The 25,195-nt window shown below is 67.3% G+C and overlaps 4 protein-coding genes and 1 long non-coding RNA gene across 6 annotated transcripts in view; 2 read left to right on the forward strand and 3 right to left on the reverse strand.

The window, feature by feature from the left end:
* Window positions 1-422: 422 nt before the first annotated feature.
* The window catches only part of LOC148223808 (uncharacterized), a 135,342-nt gene continuing 110,569 nt past the window's right edge, over window positions 423-25,195 (reverse strand). Inside the window, exon 2 of the long non-coding RNA XR_015804128.1 lies at window positions 423-883. This is a non-coding gene — a long non-coding RNA (uncharacterized LOC148223808). The remainder of the gene's footprint in view (window positions 884-25,195) is intronic.
* Window positions 1,157-4,526, reverse strand: LOC148223809 (uncharacterized). Its single transcript, XM_088166040.1, has 11 exons — window positions 4,482-4,526; window positions 3,712-3,912; window positions 3,246-3,515; window positions 2,900-2,998; window positions 2,671-2,726; window positions 2,460-2,585; window positions 2,334-2,376; window positions 2,171-2,245; window positions 1,946-2,102; window positions 1,741-1,811; window positions 1,157-1,448 (listed from the first exon to the last, which is right to left on the reverse strand). Exons 1-11 carry the CDS (start codon window positions 4,524-4,526, stop codon window positions 1,293-1,295), a joined length of 1,299 nt encoding a protein of 432 aa, XP_088022166.1. The 3' UTR covers window positions 1,157-1,292.
* GCC1 (GRIP and coiled-coil domain containing 1) lies at window positions 5,400-10,257 on the reverse strand. 2 transcript variants are annotated; one of them, XR_015804126.1, is made up of 3 exons: window positions 8,752-10,110; window positions 6,732-8,233; window positions 5,400-5,768 (listed from the first exon to the last, which is right to left on the reverse strand). XR_015804126.1 is itself a non-coding variant. In XM_014890783.2 (3 exons), the coding sequence occupies exons 2-3, from the start codon at window positions 9,718-9,720 to the stop codon at window positions 6,968-6,970; spliced, it is 2,235 nt and encodes a 744-aa protein (XP_014746269.1). In that variant the 5' UTR covers window positions 9,721-9,731; window positions 10,210-10,257; the 3' UTR covers window positions 5,400-6,967. The 2 variants fall into 2 exon arrangements, 1 of the variants encoding a protein (XP_014746269.1); XM_014890783.2 differs by adding an exon at window positions 10,210-10,257 and having other exon boundaries at window positions 5,400-8,233; window positions 8,752-9,731.
* Window positions 11,669-14,132, forward strand: LOC106862003 (acrosin-like). Its single transcript, XM_088166041.1, has 4 exons — window positions 11,669-11,873; window positions 12,023-12,282; window positions 12,744-12,877; window positions 13,458-14,132. The coding sequence occupies exons 1-4, from the start codon at window positions 11,713-11,715 to the stop codon at window positions 14,130-14,132; spliced, it is 1,230 nt and encodes a 409-aa protein (XP_088022167.1). The 5' UTR covers window positions 11,669-11,712.
* SND1 (staphylococcal nuclease and tudor domain containing 1) overlaps window positions 23,535-25,195 on the forward strand; it is a 60,606-nt gene continuing 58,945 nt past the window's right edge. The window contains exon 1 of the mRNA XM_014890752.2: window positions 23,535-23,686. Coding sequence (XP_014746238.2) covers window positions 23,612-23,686 — 75 coding nt within the window. The 5' untranslated portion in view covers window positions 23,535-23,611. The remainder of the gene's footprint in view (window positions 23,687-25,195) is intronic.

The raw sequence follows: 25,195 nt of genomic DNA on the forward strand, positions 1-25,195 counted from the left end.
ATTGCACCACCAGGGGATCCATGCAGGGACGGGATTTCTGCCTAAGGAAAGGGTTTGGGAGGGATGTGGCAGCCTGGAGGGGTGGGATTGTTGGATTGTTCCTGCCCTGAGCTGGGGCAGCTCCCAGTGCTCCCAGTGGAAGCTGTTTCCATCAGTCCCTGCCCGTTCTCGGGGCTGGGGAGGCCTTGGGGGTGCTCAGAGGGGGCTGAACTCTTGCTGGATTTCCTCTCTGGATCCAGGCAGGAGCAGCAGGATGCTGCTGGGTGTCTCAGTGCCCCTGGCCCTGCTGGAGTGAGGAATTCTGAGGAATGTCCTTTGGATGGTGTAAATCCTGTCCATACCCCGGGTGTGTCCGTGCAGACCCCAAACCCTCCTGTAAAGGAAATGTCAGTTTAAAAAAAAAAACCCAAAGTGGGTCCTGGTTTGGAGGCTGGGGAGGTTTATTGGGTTGGGAATGGTTGTCCCTGCTCTTGGTCTCTCGTGGCCATCCCGGTCTCCTGTGGGTGGCTGTGTGTCCCTCTGCCCTTCCATGGAATCATGGGATCACAGAGTCCTTTGGGTTGGAAAAACCTGAGAGCCCATCGAGTCCAACCATTCCCAGCACTGCCAAGGCCACCACTGACCCTGTCCCCAAGTGCCACCTCCACAGAGCTTTGAAATTCCTCCTGGAGTGGGGACTCCAGCATCTCTTGTAGCTCTTCCTGAACAGCCCAAACTCCCTCTTTCAGGAATTCTCCCTCAGGGATGTGTTTTTGGCTTTGCATTCCTCCCAAGGAGGCCAGGCCCCATCTCCTGCAACCTCAATGTCCCAGAATCCTGGAATGGTTTGGGATAGAAGAGACCCCAGAGTCCCGCAGTGCCACCCCTGCCATGGCAGAGACACCTCCCAATGTCCCAGCTGCTCCAGCCCCAATGTCCAGCCTGGCCTTGGGCACTGCCAGGGATCCAGGGGCAGCCTCAGCTCCTTTTCCAGCCTCAGTGGTTCTGGGATTCCTCACTCCATCCCTGTGGATTTGCTCTCTGCACAGAGCAGGGGGTGGAAGTCGGGGGTCTCCAGCAGGGAGGGGCTGCAGGTGCCCCCAGCCCCACCTGTGCCCTCCCCAAACGGCTCCAGGGGGTCCTGCTGGGACACAGGGACAGTGGGAGGTGTCCCTGCCATGGCAGGGCTGGCACTGCAGGGCTCTGGGGTCCCTTCCCACCCAACCCATTCCAGGATTCCCTGAGCTGCTGGGAATGTGCAAATCCCAACGGGGCTTTGGGCACAGCCCCCAGGGAATGGATGAGGTGGGATTTTAGGGAACAGCCCCCAGGGAGTCGTCGTAGAAAGCCTTGAGCCCGCCGGGGCTCTGCAGGGAGGGTCTCCGGGCCAGCACCTCCCGACGGAAGTTGTCCCTCATCCAGCCGTAGACCAGGCTGTGCAGGAAGCCCTGCAGGGACACGCTCAGGGCCTGGGGGACACAGGGACAGCGGGTCAGGGCTCCCTGTCCCCGCAGACTCAGCCCAGGCCGGCTGGCACAGGACACGGCGGAATTTCCTCTTGGTGTGGCCACTGAAAGCACTTCCAGCCCCCGGGAAGAGCCAAGGGCTGAGATCCCAACCCAAAACCAGTGGGAAGAGCCAGGCTGGGCCCAGGGCAGGGCGGGCCCCCCGTGCCCGGGGTGTCCCCAAGCGCTGTCACAGCTCCCACGTGGGATGGGGACAAATCCAGCCTGGGAGCCCTGGAAAAGGGGATTTACTCACTGCGGACACGTAGAGGACAAAGAGCGAGGCAGGGCTGATGCTGGTGAAGGAGAGGATGGTGAGGAGGAAGGCTGTGGGTGGGACACAGAAGGACATTCCTTGGTGGGACACCCCCACTGTGGCCCTCAAAGGGCTGGGGGGCAGTGGGACACCCCCAGTGTGACCCTGCAGGGCTCTGGGGCTTTGGGACAGCCCCCGGCCTTGCCTGGCGTCCAGCAGAGCAGGAAAACCAGCTGGAAGTGCAGCGAGGCTCTGCTGACGCTGCGGCCGCTCCTGCCCCCGAAGCCGCCGTTCGTGTCCAGGCTGAGCAGCGGCAGCGCCGCGTTCCCCCGGCAGCGGAGCCGCAGCCGCCGGTACAGGAGCTGCGGGGGCCCGGGGGGGTCAGCGGGGCTCGGGACCCCCAGCTCCTCCCGCAGAGCCCGCACCTCACCGAGCAGCAGCCGAGCACCAGCAGCACGTACAGCAGGAAGATGATTTTCTCCTCCACGTTCTTCCCCCCGCCGGACTGCGGGGCAGCGGGCAATGAGCGGGGCCGGGCCAGCGACCCCCGGAGCCCCCCGGCCCCGCAGCGAGGGAGGGGGAACAGCGCCCACCTGGGAGCAGATGTCGCGGTTCGGGCGGATCAGGAGGAGGCAGCTGCAAGGACAGAGCGGTGCTGGGGGGTCCCAAAGCCTCCCCCGGGGGCTGCGGCGGTGCCCCGGGCAGGGCTAGGGCCGTACCTGGAGCAGTAAAGGCTGAAGGTGGCGTTGGAGTCGCGGCCGTGCCAGGGCACCAGGGGAGCGATGTCGGTGGCGGAGGAGCCGCGGGCGAGCAGCTGAGCCAGGAGCGTCAGCGCCGGCACCAGCCTGGGGAAGGGAGGGAGCGAGGGATGGAAACGTGCGAGTCCCGGGACACCCCGGCCCGGCCCGGCCGCTCCCAGCGGGCACCTACCAGGCCAGCACGTAGGGAATTCCCTGCCAGGCGCTCTCCAGGCAGCGGCTCCGCTCCTGCGGGAGAACCGGGGATGGAGGGGCGGCCGCAGCCGGGGGTCTCGCCGGGACGAGGGGAGCCCCAATTCCCGGGAAAAGGGGCCGCCCTGGACCGCCCCGCTGCTCCCGTGTCCTGACAGGGCCGAGTGTGGCCAGGACGATTCCCGGCTGTGCCCGGGCCAGGCACGGACCTGCAGCGCTGCCGGGGGCCGGGCTCGCCCCCCGAGGACGGTGCGGTGCGACTCGTAGGCGTAAACCAGGACCATGAGGAACGAGACGGAGTAGGAAGTCTGGGAGAGGGGGACAGCAGAGGGACAGGGACAGGGGATCCTGCTGTGTCCAGGACCAGGCACCGTCCACCTTCCCTCTGCCCCCCGGCACCCCCCATCCCCCTGCCCATCCCCTCCTCGTACTCCACACCCGCCGGCCCCCGGTGCCTGTCCCGGTGCCCACCCCGAGGAGGGGACCCCAGGACAGTGTCCCCAGGACACTCCAGCCGCAGACAGGTCCCAGCTGTCCCCAGCAGTGTCCCCTTACCGTGGTCAGCATCCTGCCGTAGGGACAGGCGGCGTAGGCGGGCACGGAGAGCGGGGCCGGCAGCAGCGGGATGGTTCCCGTGCCCAGCAGCGCGGTGGCACCCAGGAAATCTGCCAGGGCCAGGAGGAACAGGGGGCGCAGCTGGGGACAGGGCACCGCGTTAGCTCTGCTGGCAGCAGCCCCCGGCAGCGGCCGCGTCCCCCGGGAGCTCTCACGGCCCTTTCCAGGCTCCCGGGGGCCGGGGCGAGTGCCGGGTTGGGCATCCTGCACCTCCCGCCCCCGCACGGGGCTTTAACCCCGGTGTTGGCTCGGCTTTGACTCGGGCTTAGCTGGGGCCAGACCCAGCCCTGTGTCCCTGGGAGCCGGTGACACTCACCTGGACGTTGCAGCATTGACACTGCCACAAGCTGGTGGCACTCACCTGGACGTGGCAGCGGTGACAATGTCAGGAGCCAGCGGCACTCACCTGGATGTGGCAGCAGCGCCCCTGCCAGGAGGTGACAGCCAGGACAGATCCGCTGCCCAGGAGGCTGGAGGGGACGGGGCCGGTGATGAATGTCCCGGCAGAGCCGCTGCCACCCCCGGGTGCCAGCCCAGGGCGAGGGACAGGGGACAGGACCCACCTGAGCAGCGCGGCCGGGAGGGTGACGCCCGTCAGCGCCAGGACCTGCGGGAGGCACGGAGGGAGCGGGGCCACCCCGAGCCCCCACGGGGGGTGGGATGGGATGTGGGACCCTGGGCCCGGCCGGACTCTGTCCCCGGCCCATCCCTGCCCGAAGCCGTGCCCAGGAACCGCAGCAAAGGCGTTTCCCGTCGCGGGTGGGGGCAGAGCAGGGGCCAGGGCCGGGTCCTCAGCAGCCCCTCGGCGGTGGCTGCACGGAGCGGGGGTTCCCTGTTTCTTTCTCCCAAGTTTTCTCGCTGGCATCTCCTCCTAAGTTTCCTCCTCCCGGGGCTGGGGAGGGCCGAGAAGCCGCGTCCCGCCTGGGAGCGGCTCCCGACAGCGCCTCTGGAACCGGAGCCGGGCGGGTCCCGGCCCCGGAGTCAGCCGGGGAAGAGCCGCTCCTGCCCGGCTGTCACCCTGCCTTGATGGTGGCCGTGGCCACCTCGGTGCGGTCCCCAAAGCACTGCCCCAAGCCCCGCGTCCCAAATCCTCCCTCGGGCACGATTTGTTGGAATGGGAACGCAGCGCTCGGCTGAGCCTCTCCCGGCCCTCCGGAACGTCCCGCGCTCCTTTACCTGGATATCCGAGAGAGCCGGGGGCTGCTCCTGTGCTCTGGCCATGGCTGCTCGGGATGGATGGAATGGAACGGGAGCTCGAGCAGCTCCCGCCGCCGCTGCTGCCCGGGCTCCACGCCCAGCTGAGGGACACGGCCACGGCACAACTGGAGGAACCTGCCCGGTCGGGGCGGCAGGAGCTTCCCAGGGCAGACCCGGCGCCGTGCCAGCCCCGGAGCAGGGAGGGATCAGCCCCCGGCGCGGGAGAGCCCAAATGAGCGCCCGGATGCCCCTGGGCACGTTGGGAATGAGGGAACAGCGCCAGGAGAGTAGCCGGGAGCTCCTTGTGCTCCTGGAGAGTCCAGAGGAGACCCCAGAGCTGCTCCAGGGATCCAGACTGGGAGACCTGGGGGTGCTCACCTGGACAGAACAAAGATCCAGGGAGAGCTCCGAGCCCCTGGCAGGGCCTGCAGGGGCTCCAGGAGAGCTGCACAGGGACTGGGGACAAGGAGGGACAGCACACAGGGAATGGCTCCCACTGCCAGAGGGCAGGGCTGGCTGGGATCTGGGGAATTGGGAATTGCTGGCTGGGCTGGAATTGCCAGAGCAGCTGTGGCTGCCCCTGGATCCCTGGCAGTGCCCAAGGCCAGGCTGGACATTGGGACAGTGGGAGGTGTCCCTGCCATGGCAGGGCTGGCACTGCAGGGGCCCTGAGGTCCCTGCCCTCCCAAAATATCCTGGGATTGTCAGTGCCAGACTCCTCTGCATCCACACCACGACTGCAGGTGCAGGAATGAACCATTCCCATTCTCACACTCCCAGGAACCTCAAGCAATTATGGGATTTATCAATTCTGTGATGGTTTTAAACCCAAGGATGCTCCAATACGCAGCAAAAATCCCCATGCAATGCCCGCCCCCAGGAACCACCAGAGTCCCCTCAAACAGGAATTTTACCTTTATTTCAGGGATTTTGGCTGAAAGGAGGGAGGGAGGAATGTGAGGGAGGGTCTGAGGGAAGGAGGGAGCAGGAGGGAGAGGGGCTGGAGGGGAGCAGAGGAAGGAGTGGCACCGGGAGCTGCAGGAGGGTGACAGTGACACAGAGCTGGGCCCTCTTGGAGATGCTGCCCCGCAGCAGCTTCCTCACCTTCCTCTGCCTCATCTTCAGGAACAGAGGGCACTGGGATGGATCCCTGTCCTCCCAGCTGGATCCCACATGGATTCCCTGCTCCAAGCTGTGACCCCACGTTGTCCCCCTGCTCCCAGCTTGGTCCCACCAGCCCTGGGATCCATTCCGGGCCCCTCCATCCTGCGGGAGCAGAGGGACAACAGGGATCAATCCCCTCAGCCTGAGCAGTGAAACCACAGCAGGAGGAGGCTCCACCTCCCTCTGGAGTTGTGGGAATGGCTCCAGGGAAAGAGCTGGAGCCATCCCTGAGGCACCCCTTGAGTCAACATTTCCAAACTGGGAGCAGGGACTGGGCTCTCTCCTGGCTGAGCCAGCACTTTCATCCTTAAGGAGTGTTTCAAATATTCCTGGGATGAACTCTCCCACTCCCATCCAGTTCCCCCCATCAGGGCAGCACCTGGATCCTGTTCCCAGTGGGAACATCCCTGGATGGAGCCCCAGAAGGGCTCAGCTGTGTCCCCCTCCCAGCAGGAACACGCTCTGCCCAGGGCACGTTTTCCCTGAGGATATTTTGGAGAAATTGGCACCAAGGGCTGCACTGGCCAAAGCGGAATCCAGGGAATTTGGCTGCTGACAGGACCAGGACAGCCAAGGAGCAGCCCCTTCCTTCCCAAATTAGCACCACAGAGCAACCAAACTTCCCTGGAACCCTCAAAAACCAGGAGCAGGGCACTCATTTCAGCTTTTCCTCTGCTTCCAGCTCCCAGCCAGGAGCAGGCAGCTCAGATTCCCACTCAGGATGGAAATCATCCACAGGGAGATCCTTTCTCCTTCCTGGAATCCCTGATAACCCAGAGAGGATCCCTGGGAAGGAAGGAGAGCCTGAGCCCGTGGAGGAGCCTGGAGTTGCATCCACTGGTTAAATTTGGCTCTGGAAAAGAACCTGAGGGGGAAATGCCCAAGATTTCCTGCACTGAGCCCCATCTTCCTGAGCCTTGCAGGGCCTGGTGCTATTTTAGCTCCACCTAAAGTGCTTCCCACCTTCCCTTTCATCTCCCAGTCACCAGCCTGGCTGGAGCTTGAAGATCCAAGTGAATTCTACTCGATCCCACACCTGACAGGTAGGGATTGTTTGTGAATCACCTTTAAAACAGCTCAGCATCTTCAATTCCACGGTTTTCAGATCAAGTCCCAACTCGGAGCAAATTCCCACCGCAGAGGCTTTGGGGCTGGGAAAGTTGGCACAACCCCACTGCAAATGAGTGCTAAAAACACCAATCGGAGCCCAAATCCTGGAGAGCTCCGGGCCTGGCCGGGACGTGGCTTTGGTCAGTCCTCAGGAAGGAGCTGCTATGGAAAAAGGGAACAAACCCCACCCCTCATCTCTTCCCGTGGGGCCACCAGGAGCCGTGTGCCGAGCTCTTGGCGATGCTGAGCTTCTCCTCGGGGCTGAAGTGCAGGATGGCCAGGATGGCCGTGAGCGTCTGCTGCCGGCCCCGCGCGTCGGGCAGCGTCAGGAACCGGTACACCACGTTCTTCAGGTACTCCAGGTTGGCTCCTTCCCGGCTCTTGTCCCTGCAGCTCTTCTGGATCTCGCCCCGCAGCGCCGCCACCTCCTCGCGGTGCTTGTCCTCCTCGGCCAGGGCCCTGCCCTGCAGCTGGTGCAGCTGCACCTCCAGCCGGTGCCGCTGCTTGCGCAGCGCCGCGATCTCCACCTCCTTGCGCGCCAGCTGCTCCGCGTACAGGAAGAAGGTGGGCTCGGAGCCGGAGCAGGGCTGCAGCTCCTGCGGGAGGATCTCCGAGGAATCCGGCCTGGGGGCGTCCCCGGGGGCGCCGTCCCGGCAGCTCTTGTGGCCGTGGGGCGGCGTGAGGGCGCGGAGCTGCTCCAGCTCGCGGTCCTTCTCGGCCAGCACGGCCAGCGCCCGGTCCCGCTGCTTGTGCATCTCCTCCTCCAGGCGCAGCGCCCGCTCCCGGAACTCCAGCTGGCAGCGCTCCAGCTCCTGCCGGTGCAGCTGCTGCAGCTGCTGCAGCTCCTGCTTCTTGGCCTCCAGCTCCTGCCGCTGCTGCTTCTCCATGTCGTCCGTGGCCAGCTGCAGCAGCACGTGCTTGTCCCGCAGCTCCGCCAGCTGCTCCCGCGCCTCCTCCAGCTCCCTGGCCAGCCCCACGTCCTTGCTGGCCTTGCTCTTGAGCACCTGCTGCGCCCTCACCTTGTAGCGCTCGAACTCCTCCTTGAGCTGCCGCAGCTCCTGCTGGCAGTGCCCGCCCGGGGCCTTGTCCCCGTTCCCGTCCCCCGGGGGCAGCTCCGGCTCCCGCGGCTCCTCCTCCGGGCCCTTCCCAGCCGCCACCTGCAGCAGCTTCCGCAGCTTCTCCATCTTCTCCTTGAGCACGGCCACGTCCAGGGTGGCCTCGTCCACGGCGACCTCGCCCAGGGGGCGGCTGGAGGCGGCGATGGCCAAGGTCTTGTTCTCCAGGTCCAGCTGCACGATGCGGTCCTTGAGCCTCTGGATGGTGGCCTGGTCCCTCTGCTTGGTCTTCTCGTAGGTGCCCAGCAGCTCGGACACCTGGGCCACCTGGGCCTCCAGCTCGGCCACGCGCTGCTCCTCCCGCTGCGAGCGCTGCCGCAGCTGCTCCTCGGCCTGGGCTGTCTGCAAAGGGACACAGAGGGGCTAGGGCAGCACGGGGACACACCCGGGGCCACACCCGGGGTCACACAGGATCCCTGCTCTGCTCCAAACCAACAACGGGCGCTCCCCACCCCGGGAATCCTGCCTGAGACACCTCCCTGTCCTTGCTTTTTGGGGATTTGTGTGTTTGGAATCCTGGAATGGTTTGGTGGGAAGGAAGCCCAGAGCCCCTGCAGTGCCAGCCCTGCCATGGCAGGGACACCTCCCACTGTCCCAATGTCCAGCCTGGCCTTGGGCACTGCCAGGGATCCAGGAGCAGCCGCAGCTGCTCTGAGCACTTTGTGCCATTTATTTCAAACCTGCTGGACTCTGAGGGACTGGGAAGGGGAATTTGTCCTACTCCAGCGCCACTCCCTGGACACATCCCACAGAGAGCTGTTCCCCAGGACTGCCATCCCATCAATCCAAGCCAGGATGCTTTGGACTCTGAGAGACTGGGACAGGCAAAACCCCCACCCTCATTCCCAGCCAGGAACCACCTTCTTCATCTCCTGCACCAGCTGCAGCTGGAAGTGGTTCTTGAGACCGGCCATCTCCTCCTGCAGCTCCTGGATCCGCGGGTCCGGCTTCCCGTTCTCCTCCCGCACTCCCTGCAGCTCCCTGCGGAGCTCCTCCAGCTCGTGGCTCAGCTGCCGGGCGTGCTGCTCGTAGCCCTGGGCGCGCTCGGCGCCGCGGCCGTCGCCCAGCAGCCTCTCGGCGCCGCGGCGCGCCTCCCGCTCGGCGCGCAGCAGCTCCTGCAGCTCGCGCAGCATCAGCCCGTGGTCGCCCTGCTCGCGCTCGCGCTCGCGCTGCTGGGCGGCCAGGCGGGCGCGGGTCTCGGCCAGCAGCTCCTGCAGCCGCCGCAGCTCGGCCTCCTGCCGCTCCGCCTCCTCCCGCGCCCGCGCCGCCGCCTCCTCCAGCTCCTGCTTCATCTGCCGCCGCTCCGCCTGGTACGACGCCTCCATGCGCGACTTCTCCTGCGTCACCGTGGCCAGCGCGCCCGTCAGCGTGGCCAGCTGGGCTTTCAGCTGCAGCAGGCGCCGCTCGGGCTCGCCGCCGGCGCTGAGCTCGCCGCTCTCGGAGCCGCTCGGCTCCTCTGCTCTCTGGGGAGGGGCAGCCGCGGGTTTGTCCTCCTCGTCCCCCTTGGCGCTGGTGGCGCTGGTCAGGCTGGCCGCAGTGTCCGCGCTGGTGGCCGTCCCCGCGCTGTCCTCGCTGTGCTCCGAGCTGCGGTCATCCGGGCAGTCCCCGGCTGCAGGCGGCGGCACTGCCAGGTCTCCCTCGTGGGACACGGAGAGCACCTTCAGGCTGGCTTCCAGCGCTTCCTTCTCCTTCAGGAGGCTCTTGTAGGCATGGACAACGTCCTTGAGCCGCGCCTGGTAGCGCAGGAGCTGCTGCTTCTGCGTCTCGATGGTCTCCAGCAGCTCCTTCCTGCTGGGGCCGCCCCCGAAGTTCATCCCGAACTTCTCCATGGCGGGGGAATCTGGGGGGGAAGCAGGGCAAGGAGGAAAGGCACCTTTGGGATGGGCAGAGCATCATCCTGGGCCCACCAGGACACCACATGGGCGGCAAACATCACAAACATCACCCTGACCGCCCCTGCCCAGGAGCACCATCCTGAACCCCTCAGGACCCACATCCCAACCTGCCCAGGACTCCCATCCTGACCCCCTCGAGACCCCCATGCTGACCCCCCGGACACTCCCCAGGCACCTCCCGGATCCGCTCGGGCCCTCCATTTTCACCTCCTCAGGACCCCCCTGACCCCCACCGTGACTCCCCAGACACCATCCTGACCCCCAGAGCCACCGTGACCCCCTCACACGCCACCCGGGCCCCCCGGACCCCCCATCGTCACCCCCTCAGGACCATCCTGATTCCCACCCTGATCCCTCCGGAGGCCCCGGGCCCCGCAATCCCTCAGCCCTCCGGTCCCTCTCTGCTCCCCGGTCCCCCCTCACCTCCGGCCGCTTCCGCCGCGTCGCCACTTCCGCCGGAAGCCGCTGGGTGGGGCGGGGCAAAGCGTGACGGACGGGGCGGTGCCACACCTCAAATAAGGCGATGTGTGGGCGTAGCTAAACGGGGATTGCCCGCCCGTGTGGGCGTGGCTTATGGCTCAAGGGGGCGTGGTCTCAGCGCGCGACGCTGAGCGCGGCGTGGGCGTGGCCCCGGTGTGCGAAAGGGCGTGGTCTGATGGGGCGTGGTCTGAGCACGAGAGGACCGTGGTGTCGTAATGGGCGTGGTCGTTGCTGTGTGTGGGCGTGGTCAAGGTGAGGGGCGGGGCCTTCGTCCCGGCTCAGCACGGCGGTGACAGCAGCGTGTCCCTCCATGTGTCACCTGGCGTGCTCCGTGTCCCCCCGTGTCCCCTCCGTGTTCCGCCCACGTCCCCATGTTCCCTCGTGTCCCCTCTTGTCCCCCCACGTCCCTCCGTGTCCCCTCGTGTCCCCTCCGTGTCCCCCGCGTCCTCCCTGTCGCCGTGTCCACCCGTGCCTCCCCGTTTCTCCGGCACCGCTCTGTCCTTGGCCGCGGCTGTGGCCAACAGAATTCCGGCCTCCACAGAGCCCCCGGGACAAAACTTTGTCACCTGTTTGTACATTCTGAGCCGACAAACGAATGTTCATTGGTTGTGAATTACATAAAATATCATTAATTAGCATTCTGTCTTTTACTGGTGATTGAATTCTTCCTTGGGCAGGGACACCTCCCACTGTCCCAGCTGCTCCAGCCCCAATGTCCAGCCTGGCCTTGGGCACTGCCAGGGATCCAGGGGCAGCCACAGCTGCTCTGGCAATTCCAGCCCAGCCAGCAATTCCCAATTCCCCAGATCCCAGCCAGCCCTGCCCTCTGGCAGTGGGAGCCATTCCCTGTGTGCTGTCCCTCCTTGTCCCCAGTCCCTGTGCAGCTCTCCTGGAGCCCCTGCAGGCCCTGCCAGGGGCTCTGAGCTCTCCCTGGAGCTTTGTCCTGTCCAGGTGAGCACCCCCAGCTCTCCCAGCCTGGATCCCTGGGAACTGAGGGGCTCCAGCCCTGGAGCAGCTCCAGGTGCTGCTGCTGTGTCCCCAGGGCTGGGGCGCTGCCCCCACATGGAACCGGCCCCTCTGTGACATCAGCCCGGCCTGGTGGCACCACGGGCGCTTCTAGGACCGTGGGCACCAGAGGTGACACCTCGGTTCTGCCTCTGCCACCTGCGCTGGCACCGATGGCTTTGCTGTGGCTGCTCGTGCTGCTGGCCCTGGCCTGGCCCGTGGGGGCCACCTGGGACACCTGCAGGTCAGTGGCCCCAGGCTCTGGGAGAGGGCTCAGGGGACACTCAGGGGGTTCCCTGGCAGAACTGGGGGGACAGATTCCCCTTGGGATTCTCTGCCCCTGCTGTCCCCGAGCAGTGATGGCTTTTTTTTGCTTCCAGAGGGACCTGCGGGCTCCTGCCCTTGGCTTCTGACCACAGCTCCGTGGCTTCTGCCGAGGACATGTCCCATGCTGTGGGTGGCACCAGTGCCCAGTCAGGGGCCTGGCCCGGCATTGTCAGCATCCAGGCCACGTGGGAGAACGGCACGTGGCACATGTGCACGGGTGTCCTCCTCAGCCCCCAGTGGGTCCTCACGGTCGCACACTGCTTCGCCAGGGCTGGGTAAGAGACAGCAGGGACAGAGATGTCCCCAGAGCACGGGCAGGTGCCCAGGTCACAGCACCCCGTGCGTCTTCCCTGTCTGGGAATTGCTGGGCTGCAGCAGCCCGTGGCTCTGCTCCCTGTCACCCCTCTCTCCATCTGCTCCCCAGGGCCAACTCCACCTGGGAGGTTGTGATTGGGGCCACAGATCTGACCCAGCCGGGCCCCGAGGCCGCGGTCAGACACATCCAGAGGCTCCTGGTGCACCAGCACTACGTGCCTGCCACAGCCAGGAACGACATCGCCCTGCTGGAGCTGGACCAGCCCGTGGAGTGCAGCGACTACATCCAGCTGGGCTGTGTGCCCGATGCCTCGCTCAGGGTCTCAGAGCTGAAATCCTGCTACATCGCCGGCTGGAACTTTGCCAGAGGTGAGTTCTGAACAGGATGTGTGCTCTGACGGGAGCTGGGCACCCTGGGGACATGGGCTGGGCACCCCGGGGACATGGGCTGGGCACCCTGGGGACACGGGCTGGGCACCCCGGGGACACGGGCTGGGCACCCCGGGGACACGGGCTGGGCACAGACAGAGCCCAGCTCTGGATGTCAGCACAGCCCAGCTCGGAGCAGCCCGGGCTGGGGGAAGTCCGCCAAGTCCCCGCCAAGACGGGGCATGGAATGGGATGAGCTGTGAGGTCCCTTCATACCCAAACAGTTCCTGCTGGCCCCGGGAAGCCTCTGGGGAGATGGGTCTGGCCGCTTCCCCAGAGCCAACAGCAGGGACACAGCTGGATAATATTGCTCCGTGGGGAAGGGGCAGTGCCAGCCCCGGGGAAGGGGTGGGGATGGGTACCGAGCTGTTGGGAGCTCATTCCAATGGTTCTGGGATCAGGCTTGGTGCTGCAGGAGGCCAAGGTCCACCTCATGGACACGGAGCTCTGCAACAGCAGCCGCTGGTATGCAGGGGCTGTTCATGCTGACAACCTGTGTGCTGGGTACCCACACGGTGGCATCGACACCTGCCAGGTAGGAGCCCCCAAACATGGCCCAGCCTGTCCCGTGTCCACCCCTCCCTTCCCCACCCACAGGTCCCTGTCCTATGTCCCCTTGTCCCCAAGGCCTGGCCCTGCCCACAAAGCCCATGCAGTGCCCCCAGCAGACTCAAAGGGTGGCTGTGACCCCACAACATCTGTCCTCTGTACGTCTGGGACCCATGGGAGAGACGGGGGAGCCCCCGAGTGCTCCCAGCCAAGGGCTGGAGGCTCCAGACCCTGAGCAGAACCTGGGTGAGAGGAGCCAGCCCTGGGCTGGGTGAGAGGAGCCAGCCCTGGGCTGGGAGAGAGGAGCCAGCCCTGGGGCTGGGAGAGAGGAGCCAGCCCTGGGGCTGGGAGAGAGGAGCCAGCCCTGGGGCTGGGAGAGAGGAGCCAGCCCTGGGCTGAGAGAGAGGAGCCAGCCCTGGGCTGGGAGAGAGGAGCCAGCCCTGGGCTGAGAGAGAGGAGCCAGCCCTGGGCTGGGTGAGAGGAGCCAGCCCTGGGGCTGGGAGAGAGGAGCCAGCCCGGGGCTGGCAGCAGCTCCCCACAGCCACTGAGCCCTCTTTCCTGGACAGGGGGACAGCGGGAGTCCCCTCGTCTGCAAGGACAACACAGCTGACTACTTCTGGCTCGTGGGCATGAACAGCTGGGGAAGAGGCTGTGACAGAGCCAGGCACCCCGGGATCTACACCTCCACTCAACACTTCTACAACTGGATCCTGCTCCAGACGGGCCTGAGCCCAGCAGACATAACCGGATCAGCACCAGAGCCGAACTGCGCCCCGACTCCTAAGCCAGAGGTCACCTTGACTTCTGCAGAGACCCCGATGGCAGAGCCAGAGCCAGAGCCAGAACCAGAGCCGACGACAGCGACAGTGCCAGTGCCAGAGCCGACGACAGTGAGAGTGCCCGAGCCAGAGCTGGCAACAGTGGCAGTGCCAGAACCAGAGCTGGCAACAGTGGCAGTGCCAGAACCAGAGCCGACGACAGTGCCAGAGCCGACGACAGTGAGAGTGCCAGAGCCGACGACAGTGAGAGTGCCAGAGCCAGAGCCGACGCAAGTGCCAGAGCTGACGCCAGAGCCAGACACTGCCCCTGTGCCCGAGGAGGAGCCGGTGTCAGCACCGGAACCGGAACCAGAACGGAACCCGGACAGGCTCATGCGCATCTCGGTGCCGTACCAGAGCCTGCTGAATTTCTGTAAACTGCTCAGGGATTTCTTGCAGTTCCTGCGGGAGCAGCTGGGCTGACCCGGAGCCCGAGCAGAGCCGGTTCTGGCTGCGGTCCCGGCCCGTTCCCGGCTGGGATCGCCACGCGGGGCCCGAGGCAGCCGCAGCCCGGGGCTGCTCCGTCCCTGCCGCCCCCCGCCCGCCCCTCGCTGCAGTCCCGTTTGTTGTTGAAATAACGCTGCTCGTGCTGCCCAGAACCGCGGTGTCAGCGCCGTTCCCGGGCAGGGCGGGGGGGCCGGGCCGGCACCGGCACCGGGAGGGAGAACGAGCGGGGCTGGCCCGGTTCGGGACGAGACAAGGGCGGAGTCGGGGCCGAGTGGGAAAAGCGCTTTAATTTGCCATGGGAGCGGCGCGGGGATGGAACGGCCCGAGCTGCGAGTCCCGGAGCCCCGAGGGACGCGCAGGTGCCGGAGGTGCCACCCTGAGCTGCTGCGGCCACCCAGGGCTGTCCCCGGTGTCACCGCTGCTGCCTCGGAGCTGCCGGGACCCCCCTCAGCCGGGAGCGCGTTTGGGATCCCTGGATCCGGGACATTCCCTCTGTTCCAGCGGGATCGCTGCTCCAGGAGCTCTCCTGGCTCTGGAGAAGGTTCTGGAGCGTGGGCGCGCCCGGAACGAGTCAGGGGTCCTGGATCCCGCGATCCACCGGGATCCTGAATTCTGCTGTGTGGACGTGGTTCGGGGATCTGCCGCGGGCTGGCCCGGCTGCCCCCGAGGGCCGCCCTTCATGGATATCCACAACCCTTCATGGATATCCGCAATTCCCGGCTCAGGGGGTGTCGGAGCCCCCCATCCTGCCAGGAACGAGGGTACCCCGGGCCGTGGGGGCGGGCACAGGGCGGTGGCACCGGGGGCTCAGCGGGGCTCCAGGCCCCAGGCTGGCAGTGGGGTGAGCCCGGGGGGCAGCAGGGCGAAGGGGGGGCTCTCCAGGGGCTGCCAGGGCGCTGGAGCGGAGCTGCCGCCGGGAGCCAGACCTGCGGGATGGGCACGGGGCTCAGGCACCGCCCCCGGCCCGCCGGGCCCTGCCAGCGGACACCCAGGGGACCCCCACCCCCAGGAGCCCGGGGGTCCCGCAGCTCCCACCCTGCCCGTGCCCCTCGTACCGCAGACAGCGTCGTCCCAGGCGCAGGGGCCGGAGGCGCAGAGGTGCAGCGGGGCCGGGGGTCGCGGGGGGGTGGCCAGGCCGTGGAGGGGCTGCGCCGAGCCCGCGGGGGTGTCCGGGAGGGGCTGTGTGGCACCAGAGAGCGCGGTGTCACCGCTGCGGTGCTCCGGGTCACCCCCGAGGGCACCGGCTGAGGGTCGGGGCGCTCCGGACGGGGAGCGCGGCCTCCGGAGCGTGCCGGAGCTTTTTGGGGTGTCCCCACCTGTCCTACCTGTGCGGCGGGACCGAGGGCGGGCGGGATCCAGTGGCACCAGGAGCCTGCGAGGGCACGGGCGGGGACAATGTCCGGACCCAGCCGGGCGCACACGGAGCGCTCGGAGCCGGCAGCCCGGTGCTTTCCCCAGCTCCCAGCCGGGATCCGGGAAGCAGCCCCAGGTGTCCCAGCACCAAATTTCAACCCCTGGGCCCCACCCCCTCCTCGGGCGGCGGGTCCCACGTCCCCTCGGCCCCCGGGCTGTCACCTGCGCCGCCAGCCTCCAGCTTGTTCTCCCGTCGCCACTTGGCTCGGCGGTTCGAGAACCAGACCTGGGGAGAGGGAGGGAGATGAAGCTGCCAAAAGCTGCCAAACCCCCCCAGACCACGGCACTCGGGAGCGCCACGGCCCCTGGGAGCAGCTCCGAGCCCCGGGACACGGGCTGGTCACACCCCGCGAGAGAGCGGGGACACGGGTGGGACACGGGCAGAGAAAGGGGGTCCATCCCAGACATGGCACGGGCCTGGATGTGGGCAGAGGAAAGGGTCCGGTTCTGGGCATGGTCAAAGGAAGGGTCTGGGGCTGCTGGGAGGAATGTGTGAGGGGAGTGTGCCAGGGAATGTGCCATGGAATGTGCCAGGTGTGCCAGGTGTGCCATGGAGAGACCCCCCCCATGGAGTCGGGGACAAACCCAGCCCTGGGGAGTCACTGCCACCATTTGGAGCCTGTCCCCCGTTCTGGGACAGCCAGCGGCGGTGACACAGTTTGGAGCCGTGCCCTGGGCTCCCTGTGCCCGGAGCTGTCCCCTCCGATCCCAGGGGTCTGGCCGGGCTGTCCCGGTCCCCAGGACGTGGCCGCGCTCCCGCTCGGCCGTGCCGGTCCCCGCTTACCCTGACGGTGCTGTCCGGGAGCTGGGTGGCCGCGGCCAGGCTCTGCCGGGTGGCGGTGTCCGGGTACTGTCCCCTCTGGAACTCTGCCAGGGGCATCGGGGTGAGACGGGAGGAGGCGCCAGGACGTGTCTGCAGCCAGACCCCGGGGCCAGACAACTGGGGTGCTCCGGGGAGGTTTGGGGCGTTCTGGGGTAGTTTGGGACGCCCTGGGATGCTTTGCGATGCTCTAGGGAGGTTTGGGGCCCCGCAGTGATGGCCAGGCCACCCACAGGGGCACCAGCCCATCCCGAAATTCCCCCAGTTGGGATCAGCCCCGCCCCGTCCCGCTCGGAGCCGGCAGCCCGGTGGGAGCGCACCTTTCTCCAGAGCCTCCGCCTGCTGCCTGGAGAACACGGTCCTGTTCCTGCCGCCGCTCCGGTGCCGCGGGCCCCGCGGGGGCTGCGGGCTGCCCGGGGCCGGGGGGCGCTGCGGGACCGGGGCCGCGGCCAGAGGGGACACTGCGGGGACAGAGAAGCAGAAGCTGGAGGCGGACCCGGTCCTGGGCGCTCCTCGGAGGGGCCGGGAAGGGTCAGGAGGGCTCCGGGCTTTAGGGCAGCCCGGCAAGGCTCACCCCGTGGCCGCGGGTCCCGGGGCTCGGTCGCCAGCCGGAGGTCGCTGGGCAGGGTCCTGAGCACGCGGTTGATGGAGGAGACCTGGGCAGGGAGAGGGGATGTGCCCGGGGTGGGGGGGACGGGACCCTCGGGGGCTGCGGATGTCCCGGAGCTGTCCCTGGGATTCTCCGCCCCGAGGCCGAGCCCGGCTGTCCCCGTTTGTCACCCAGGGCCCCGGGACTGACAGAATCTAACGGGAGGCGATGGGCGCGGCGGGGATCGGCGGGGCGGCTCTGTCCTTGGGAAGGGACACTTGTCACTTGTCGCGGGGCCACCGCGGTGTCCCGAGGCCCGAGGAGGCAGCCGGGCTCGGGGGTGGCGCTCGGGGCTCTGCTTCCCCTGGGAAGGAGCGATTTGCCTTCCCCTCCCCACCTGCCCCAGCTCCGCGTCTCACCAAGCACCGATCCCTTCCCTGTGGATCCTTCCCATTCCCGAGTTCTTCCCACGAACCCGAACCCTTCCCAGCACTCGGAGCCCTTCCCGGGGCGTCCATCCCACTGTCCCGACTTCTTCCCCGTGCATCCATCCCATTGTCCCGAGCGCTTCCCGGGCCAACCATCCCATTGTCCCAAGTCCTTCTCTGCGCATCATTCCAACTATCCCGAGTCATTCCCTGTGGATCCTTCCCATTCCCGAGTCCTTCCCACGGACGGGAATCCTTCCCAATACTCCGAGCCCTTCCCGGGGCGTCCATCCCACTGTCCCGAGTCTTTCCCTGCGCATCATTCCCAGCTCCTGCCGTGGGGCCGGACCCCCCTGCCCTGCCCTGCCCGGCCCTGGGAATTCCCGGATTCTCCGGCCGCACTCACGCTGGGGGTGCCGCTGCTGGCACAGATTCCCTCGGCGTGCAGCTGCCGCCGGATCTCCCAGGCGAAGAGCCCGGGCTGCTCCAGCTTCAGCCGCGCGATCCGGGCCACCACGGCGGGGGTGGCCATGCGGGGCTTGCTGCCCCCCGCAGCCTTGGGCCCCACGGCCCCCGTCCGGTAGTAGCGGCCCAGGATTTTGCTGACGCAGCCGTTGGACACCTGCAGACAGAACCTGAGCGCGGGGAGGGTTTGGGAGGGGAAGGAGAGCCCCAGCCCCGGCCCGGGCGCACCTTGAGGCTGCGGGAGATGTCGGAGCTGCGGGCGCCGCTCGCCGCCAGCGCGATGATTCTCTGCCTCTTACACGTGGGGAGGGGGCGGCCGTTCAGGAAGAGCCCCCCGAGCTGGTTCACCCCGCTGGGCCCTGGGGAGGGGGACAGGGCTGGCGGGGAGCGGGGTCCTGCCCTCCCCGCTTCCCAGGAGAGCTCCGGGGCCAGGAGCGGTGCTGCTGAGGGGGTTTGGGGGGGCTGGGGCTTGGTGGGACTCGATGCTGGGTGGGGGCAGGCAGGGAATGGGGGCACCAGGAAGCAGGGAAAACACCCCATGGGAGAGCACGGGGAGAATTTGGGAAGGGCAGGGGGGTGGCAGGCTGGGGGCCTGGATGTCACCGGGGGCCGGGAGGACCCTGAGGAGCCGCGGGTGAACGAGCGGCTGTGCCGGAGGGAGAATGGTGCCACGGCACATCCCAGATTCCCACCGGGAACACCGGGACACCGCGCCCGGAGCCGCCGCGTCCCTCACCTCGGTGCTGCATCGTGGAGAGGATTCAAGGTGCCTGGGAATCCCCAGTGGGACACGAGGGGTGATGCGGGGCCGGGTAAATCAGCGCCAGTGTCCAGGGCTCAGCCACAATCCTGCTGCGAGGAGAAGGGACGAGGGCAGGAATCTTGGAGCAGAGGATGGAAACACTCGAGGGCAGCTTGGGAAGTCCTCGTGCTCCTTTTCCAGGTTAAGGCGCGTCCACCACCAATTCCCACAGCGAATTCCCGCAGCTTTTCCACGCGGGGAAAGATGCTCGGGAGAGCGGCGGTGCCCGGAGCGGCAGAAGGAGGTACCTGCGGAGCCTCGGAGGAGCTGAACCGGAGCGTCCCGGGAGCCGGGCGGGCGCTCAGTGCCGGCAGCGGGGCCGTGATGTCACGGCAGGAGGGAGAGGAGGACGGGGAGGAAGGGGCGGCCCGATGTGACCGCGCCCAGCACACGCCCGGCCCGGGGGGCTCCGGCGGGACTCGGGGGCGCTCGGGGTCCCCCGGGCCGGGCACGGAGTCGGTGCCGGCGGAGCGCCGGTGTTTCAGCACCTGCGGCCGGCGGACAGCACGGCCCCGCCGCGTCCCCGCGCCCCGGAGCATCCCCGGGGATCCCCGGCCGGAGCCCCCCGAGGGGCTTCGCTCCCGCGTCTGTCCCGCAAAGCAAACAGGGACATATGGGATTCAATCATAAATCCAGCTTCGCTTTTATTACATCGATTTAATTTATTTTGGGTGCTGAACAAATAGAAGGCGGCCCCCGGGGTGGTGGCTGGGCCCCGGCGGGGACTCCCCGGTGTGTTCCAGCCGAGGCACCGGCACAGATGGCCCCTTCTTGGAAGATTAAAAAAAAAAACAACGTTGTAAACCTTTCAAGTAAAATATTTGAAGAGCAAATATTAGCCAGCGAGGAGCCCATCACCGTGGCCCTCCGCGCCCGGCCCCGCGAGTCATCCAGCGTTATTTGCACCCCGGCCCCGGCCCCCGGGCTCCGCACAACTGCCCGCCTTTGGAAAATACCATATGCTCCGAATTACATATTAACCACAGCCCTGCGGGGCCCGGGCCCGGCCCCGGCCCCCGGGGAGCCGCCGCGCCGCCCCCCCGCCGCCCCCGGGGCGCCCCGGCTGTCCCGCACCCCGCGGTCGGGCTCGGGCTCCCGGCGGCGCGGGGAGGGCTGGCACCCGGGGCTGGGGCTCCCCCCGCTCCGTCCCGGCCGCCCGGGACCCCCGCTCTCCTCCTGGGCCCTGGGGGAGCCCCGGTGGAGCCCCCGCGCCGGGCGAGCCCCGTGCGTAACGCGGCCGCGGGGAGCGGGGCGCGGAGCTCGGCACCGGGCCTGGGGGGGCCGGGCCCGGCCCTGTCCCCGTGTCCCGGGCCCGGGCGGGGGGCGGCACGGGGGGCTCGGGGCCGGCCCCGGAGCGGCGGGGCTCCCCCCGGGGCTGTGCGCGCTGGCACCGGGCGCGCCGAGCTCCGGAGCGCACAGCCCCGGCCCGCGCCTCGGCGCTGCCGGGCCGGCCCCGCGGTGCCCCGGCCGCGGGAGGAGCCCCCGGAGCCGCCCGGAGCTCGGGGAGCCCCGGGGAGCCCCGCGGGCCCGGCCGGAGGCGGCGGCGGCGGGCACAGGGCGGTGCGTCCCTGGCGCGGCTCGGGCGCGGCGGCTGCTGCGGCCTCGGGCACCGGGAAACCGGGACCGGGAGAGGCGGGGAGAGAGCGGGGGAGAGCGGCAGAGACGGGAAGGGAGAGATGTGGGGACGGAGAGAGGGACACGTGGAGAGCAGGGACAGAGACAGAGGGAGAGAGGGTGAAACGGAGAGGTGGAGACGTGGAGAGATGGAGTCGGGAAGAGACAGGGAGAGGGAGAAGTGGAGACGGGAGATGTGGAGACATGGACAGGTGGAGTTTGGAGAGGAGGAGAGGTGGAGAGACAGATGGAGAAGTGGAGAGATGGGGAGGAGGAGATGAGGGGGAGAAATGGAGACATAAAGACACGGACAGGTGAAAAGACAGAGGTGGAGAAACGCTAAAATGGAGAGGTGGAGAGATGGGGACCGAATTATGGAGACGTGGAAAGGCGGAGAGGTGAAGGTGCGGAGACATGGAATGATGGAGAGGGACAAAAGGAGAGGTGGGGAGCGGTGGAGGTGAGATCAGGGAGGTTGGAGAGGTGCAAAGGCAGAGCTGGAGAGGTGGAGACAGATTTGGAGACGTGGAGAGGTGGGGACAGAGCTCTGGAGAGAAGATCCAGGACCCACCGTGGCAGCCGCATTTGTGCTTCTGTGACCTCCCCCTCCCCTCCCCGCCTCCGGGAAGAGTTTTTGCAGGGATTTTGGGGATGCTGAGCATCCCAGGCACAGTGTGGGGATGTTTCCCTTGGAAAGGCCAGGGACGCTGGGCAGCCTGGGCTTTCAGCAGCTGGCACACGGTGGCTCTGCCCTGGTGGCCCGGGGATGCCATCACACAGCGGGGGGGGGCGTGGGGACCCGAGTGTCCCCTCCTGCCAGCACCTGGTCACTCCAGCTGGAGCTGCGAGAAGGGAAAGGAGGAGGGAAAGGAGGAAAGAAGAACCCGGTCCCCACGGTCCCCAGGCGGGATCGGGGGCACGTTGGGGTCCCCGGGGGCTGTGGGGGGAGCACAAAGCTCCGCTGTCCCAAAGAAGGGCGTGTCCCGGGAAAGGCGCTCATGGCAGCAGCGCAGCAGGGAGCGGGTGTCCCCCAGGCTCTGTCGGGGACTTTGTGGGGACAGGGATCCAACTGAGCAGTTCCATCATCTTCACCTTTATCTCCAAACCCCTCTCCGTTTTCATCTGCTTCTTCATTTCTCTTTCCATCTTTATTTTTGCCTCCATATTCGTCTGTCTTTGTCTCCATCTCCATCTTTGTCTCCTTTTTTCCCTGCTTTCGTCTCCAGGGATGGCACTGGAGGGGCTCTGAGGTCCTTTCCTACCCAACCCATTCCACGATTCCCTGATTTCCCTCCCTCTGCCGCTCCTTTCTGCACGTCTAAGGCTGCTTTGTACCATTTTGGGCTTTCTCCCTGCTCCTCACTGAGCACCAGAGTGCCTGGAAAATCCCATCCTTTCCTTCTGCAGAAAGCACAGGTGGAAGTTAAGAGCCCAGATGACTCAGCCGACCGAGAAAACTGAGTTAATCCCCACGTTCCCACCTACAATATCACTTTCTTTTCCATCAAAATGATGATTATTAAAGGATTCGGGCTAAAAGAGGCAGTTTGGGGGTTTGAAGGTGTCCTCCCCATCGTCTCTGCGGGGATGCAGGTGCAAGACGGGACAGTGACATGGTGAGGAGCGGGCCCAGAAGTTCCATGAATCAGGATAACGGAGCCGCTTTTCCGGGTTTTTGGGCAGAGATTTCCTGCCCCGAAAAAGGGGCTAAGGATTAAAAACTGGGAGAAAACCAAGGAAATTAATAAATTGCCATCAAAAGGCTAGAGCAGGGAGATCAGAAGAGGTGGGAGGTTGAGGTGGGTAGGGAGAGAGCGGGAGGAGGATTCTTCATGGATTGGGAGACTTCGGCACAGCCAGGGCAGTAAAATCCTGGAGCGGGACCCTCTGGAAAAGGGGCGGGGGCTGCGCCGGGACCCGCGCATGGGAGACAAACCTCGGGGTTAACACCCGTGGAAAAAATCAGAAACAGGGAAAAACCTCAGAAACACGGGGGAAAAAAATCCTAGGGTGGGGGAATGTACCGAGACGCCGGTGGGGCGGATTCCCGTGGGATGTTCCCGGTGGGCAGGAGCCGCCTCCCCCGCACAGCCCCGGTGCGCTCGGTGCTTCCCGGAGGGAACCGGGATGTGGGGAGGGGCAATTCCAGCACGGACGGACCCTCCCGGGCCCCGCTCCGTGCCCGGACAGGGCACTCCGGGCAGCGCCTCACGTGTGGAGCATCCCGGCTCCCGAGGCGGGGCGGGCAGGGAGAGGGTGGGATCTGCCCCAGGTGCGCTCAGATCCTCCAGGTGTGCTCCAATCCCTCTCAGGTGTGCTCCAATCCCTCTCAGGTGTGCTCCAATCCTTACCAGGTGAGCTCCAATCACTCTCAGGTGTGCCCTGATCCCTCTCAGGTGCGCTCCGATCACCCCCACCGTGCGGGTCACGGGTCCCTCTCCCAGCCCGACGTGCGGCACCGGGGCCGCTCCATTCCCATTCCCTGGCAATGGCAGCGCTGCCATTCCCTGCACTCCCCCCGTGGCCACTCCAATCTTCTCCTGTCACCCACGGGTGACACGGCTCCGCTCGGGGCTAGCACAGGCGGCACCGGGTGCGGCACCTGGAGCATCCCGAGCGCCTCCCAAGGGGAGAAGGGACGGGATACCGCGGGCGCGGCTGCAGGATGGCAGCGACCCCCGGGCAGAGGGACCGTCCCTGCCAGCGCCCCCAAACCAGCCAGGGCTGGGTGCCCCATGCCAGCCCCTTTTCCCCCCAAACCCAGGGTCGAGCTGGGCTGGGGTCCCCCATCACACCTGGGTACCCGCAAACCCAGTCCCGGTCCCGGGCTGGGGTCCCCCATCACACCTGGGTACCCGCAAACACGGGGCCCCCCCCCGCCGCGCGCGCAGGTGACAAAGGGGGAGTACCCCAAGCCCCGCCCCTCAGTGACGAAGCGGGCGTGCCCCGTCTTGGCCCCGCCCCCGGCGCGGCGCGAGGCCACGTGTGCGCGCGGGCGGCCTTTGCCGACGTGTCCCTGGCGCCGCGCGCCCCGGAAGTCCCGCCCACTCCCGCGCGCCGGGCCGGGCGGGGCCGCGTTGCCCGTGACGTCACTCGCAGCGCGCCGCCATTGGGCGAGGCGCCGCTGGGCGGAGCGGCGCGCGCGGCGGGAGCGGCCGCCCGTTGGCCGCCGGCCGCGCAGGGGGCGGAGCCTCGCGGAGACCACGCCCCCCAGCCCAGGCCCCGCCCCGCGGTCCCTTCCGCGCTCGCCCCGGGCCCCGCCGCGCTCCCGCCGCCCGTGCCCGGCCCGGCCCGACCCGGTTCCTCCACCCGCCCGGCCCCGCCATGGCCTCCGCGGCCAACCCCGGCCAGGGCGGCTCTGCGCCGCCGCCCGTCGTCCAACGCGGCATCGTCAAGATGGTAAGGGCAGTGCCCGCCGCTCCCCGCACCGACCCCGCCGCTCGCCGCTGACCGGGGACCCCCATCTGCCTCAGACTGGCCCAGGACCCCGCTCGGCTCCCCGCCTCCCTTCCCGGTAACCGGGAGCCTGTCCGTTCCCCGCCCGGTGCCCGGGTCCCCCAGCCTCTCCGCAGCCCCTCCGGTGCTCCCGGGCCCTTCCGCGGCCGTTGCTGACCCGTTACCGCCCGCAGCCCGCGGACCCGGCTGTCCCTCGCCATCCCCCTGCAGGCCGGGTCCCGCACACTGTCCCGGGACCGGGCACTGCACGGTCCCGGTGCCGTCCGGGCTGGGGCAGGAGCAGCTTTGGGTGCCGGGGCCGGTGGTCCCGCTCCGCTGCCAGCCCCGGGGGCTCGCGGAGCAGCCGCCCCTCGGGGCCGTTCCGGGGCTGCCCCACGTGCTCCGCTCGCTCCCGGTCCCGGGACATCCCCGCGGGGCGGAGCGGCGGGACGGGACCCCTGAGCCCCGGCTCGGGTCCCCACGGGACAGAGCGCGGGGATGGAGTCCCCGGGAAGGGTCCCCGAGTCCCCCGCGTCAGGTCCCCACGTGTGCCGGCAGCGGGGCCCGGGAGAGCGAAGGTCGGGGTCAGTCCCGGGCGCTGTGTCCCCATCCCGTGTCCCTTCCCGGTGCCTGTCCCGCCCTAGCCCGTTCCCTGCCGTGTCCCCAAACCCCCCAGCCTCCTGTGCCCGAGTCCAGGTGGATCTGGGGGGTCTCAGCTGACCCCTTCACCTTTTCCCGGGGTGTCACCGCCGAGCCTGTGGCAGCGGTGGGGACAGCGGGGTGTGCACCCTGGGAGTCTGGGGACGCGTGGCAGGGACCTAGGGATGGATCCCGGAGGGCTGGGGATGGACCCTGGAGTGGGGATGGGCACTGGGGGTCTGAGGCTGGGCAGTGGAGGTTTGGGATTGGACACTGTCTGTGTCAGACACGGCGGGTTTGGGGACACTGGAGCTCTGCTCTGGCACCATCCCCGTGCTGTGTGTCACTGGTGACAAGGGGACCTGCTGCTGCCACCCTGCCCAACCTGCAGGTTTTGGGATGCTCAGGAAAGCCCTCACCTGGCCCAGCTCCATCCGTGGGGATGTGGATGCACAGCAGGGTTTTGGGGAGGGAGGCAGCTGTGCCTGGCCGTGCTCTGTGCCCCGTGCCCTGGGATGTGCTCTGTGGTCCCTGTCCAGGCCAGACAGCCCAAAATTCCCGCGGGAGAGGGGGTCCCTGGCGCTCTGTGGTGCTGCTGGAGCACGGGACTGGTGCCAGCCACGTGCTCTGCTGTGGTTCCCGTCACAGCTTTGAGGGTTTTGGGGTTTTTTTGCACCTTCCTGTTGCAATCACAGTGTGCCTCACCGGAATCACAGTGGGACTATGGGGTTTGGGAGCAGGATGGGGATGAAAAGCAAGGATTTTCCTCCCACTCCTGTCAGGATTTTTAACCCTTTGTGCCCACGAGGGTGGATGTGCCAGTGGGATTTGGGT

Source organism: Sturnus vulgaris, chromosome 5, assembly GCF_052056855.1.
Source record: "Sturnus vulgaris isolate bStuVul1 chromosome 5, bStuVul1.hap1, whole genome shotgun sequence".
Taxonomy (NCBI): Eukaryota; Metazoa; Chordata; class Aves; order Passeriformes; family Sturnidae; genus Sturnus; species Sturnus vulgaris.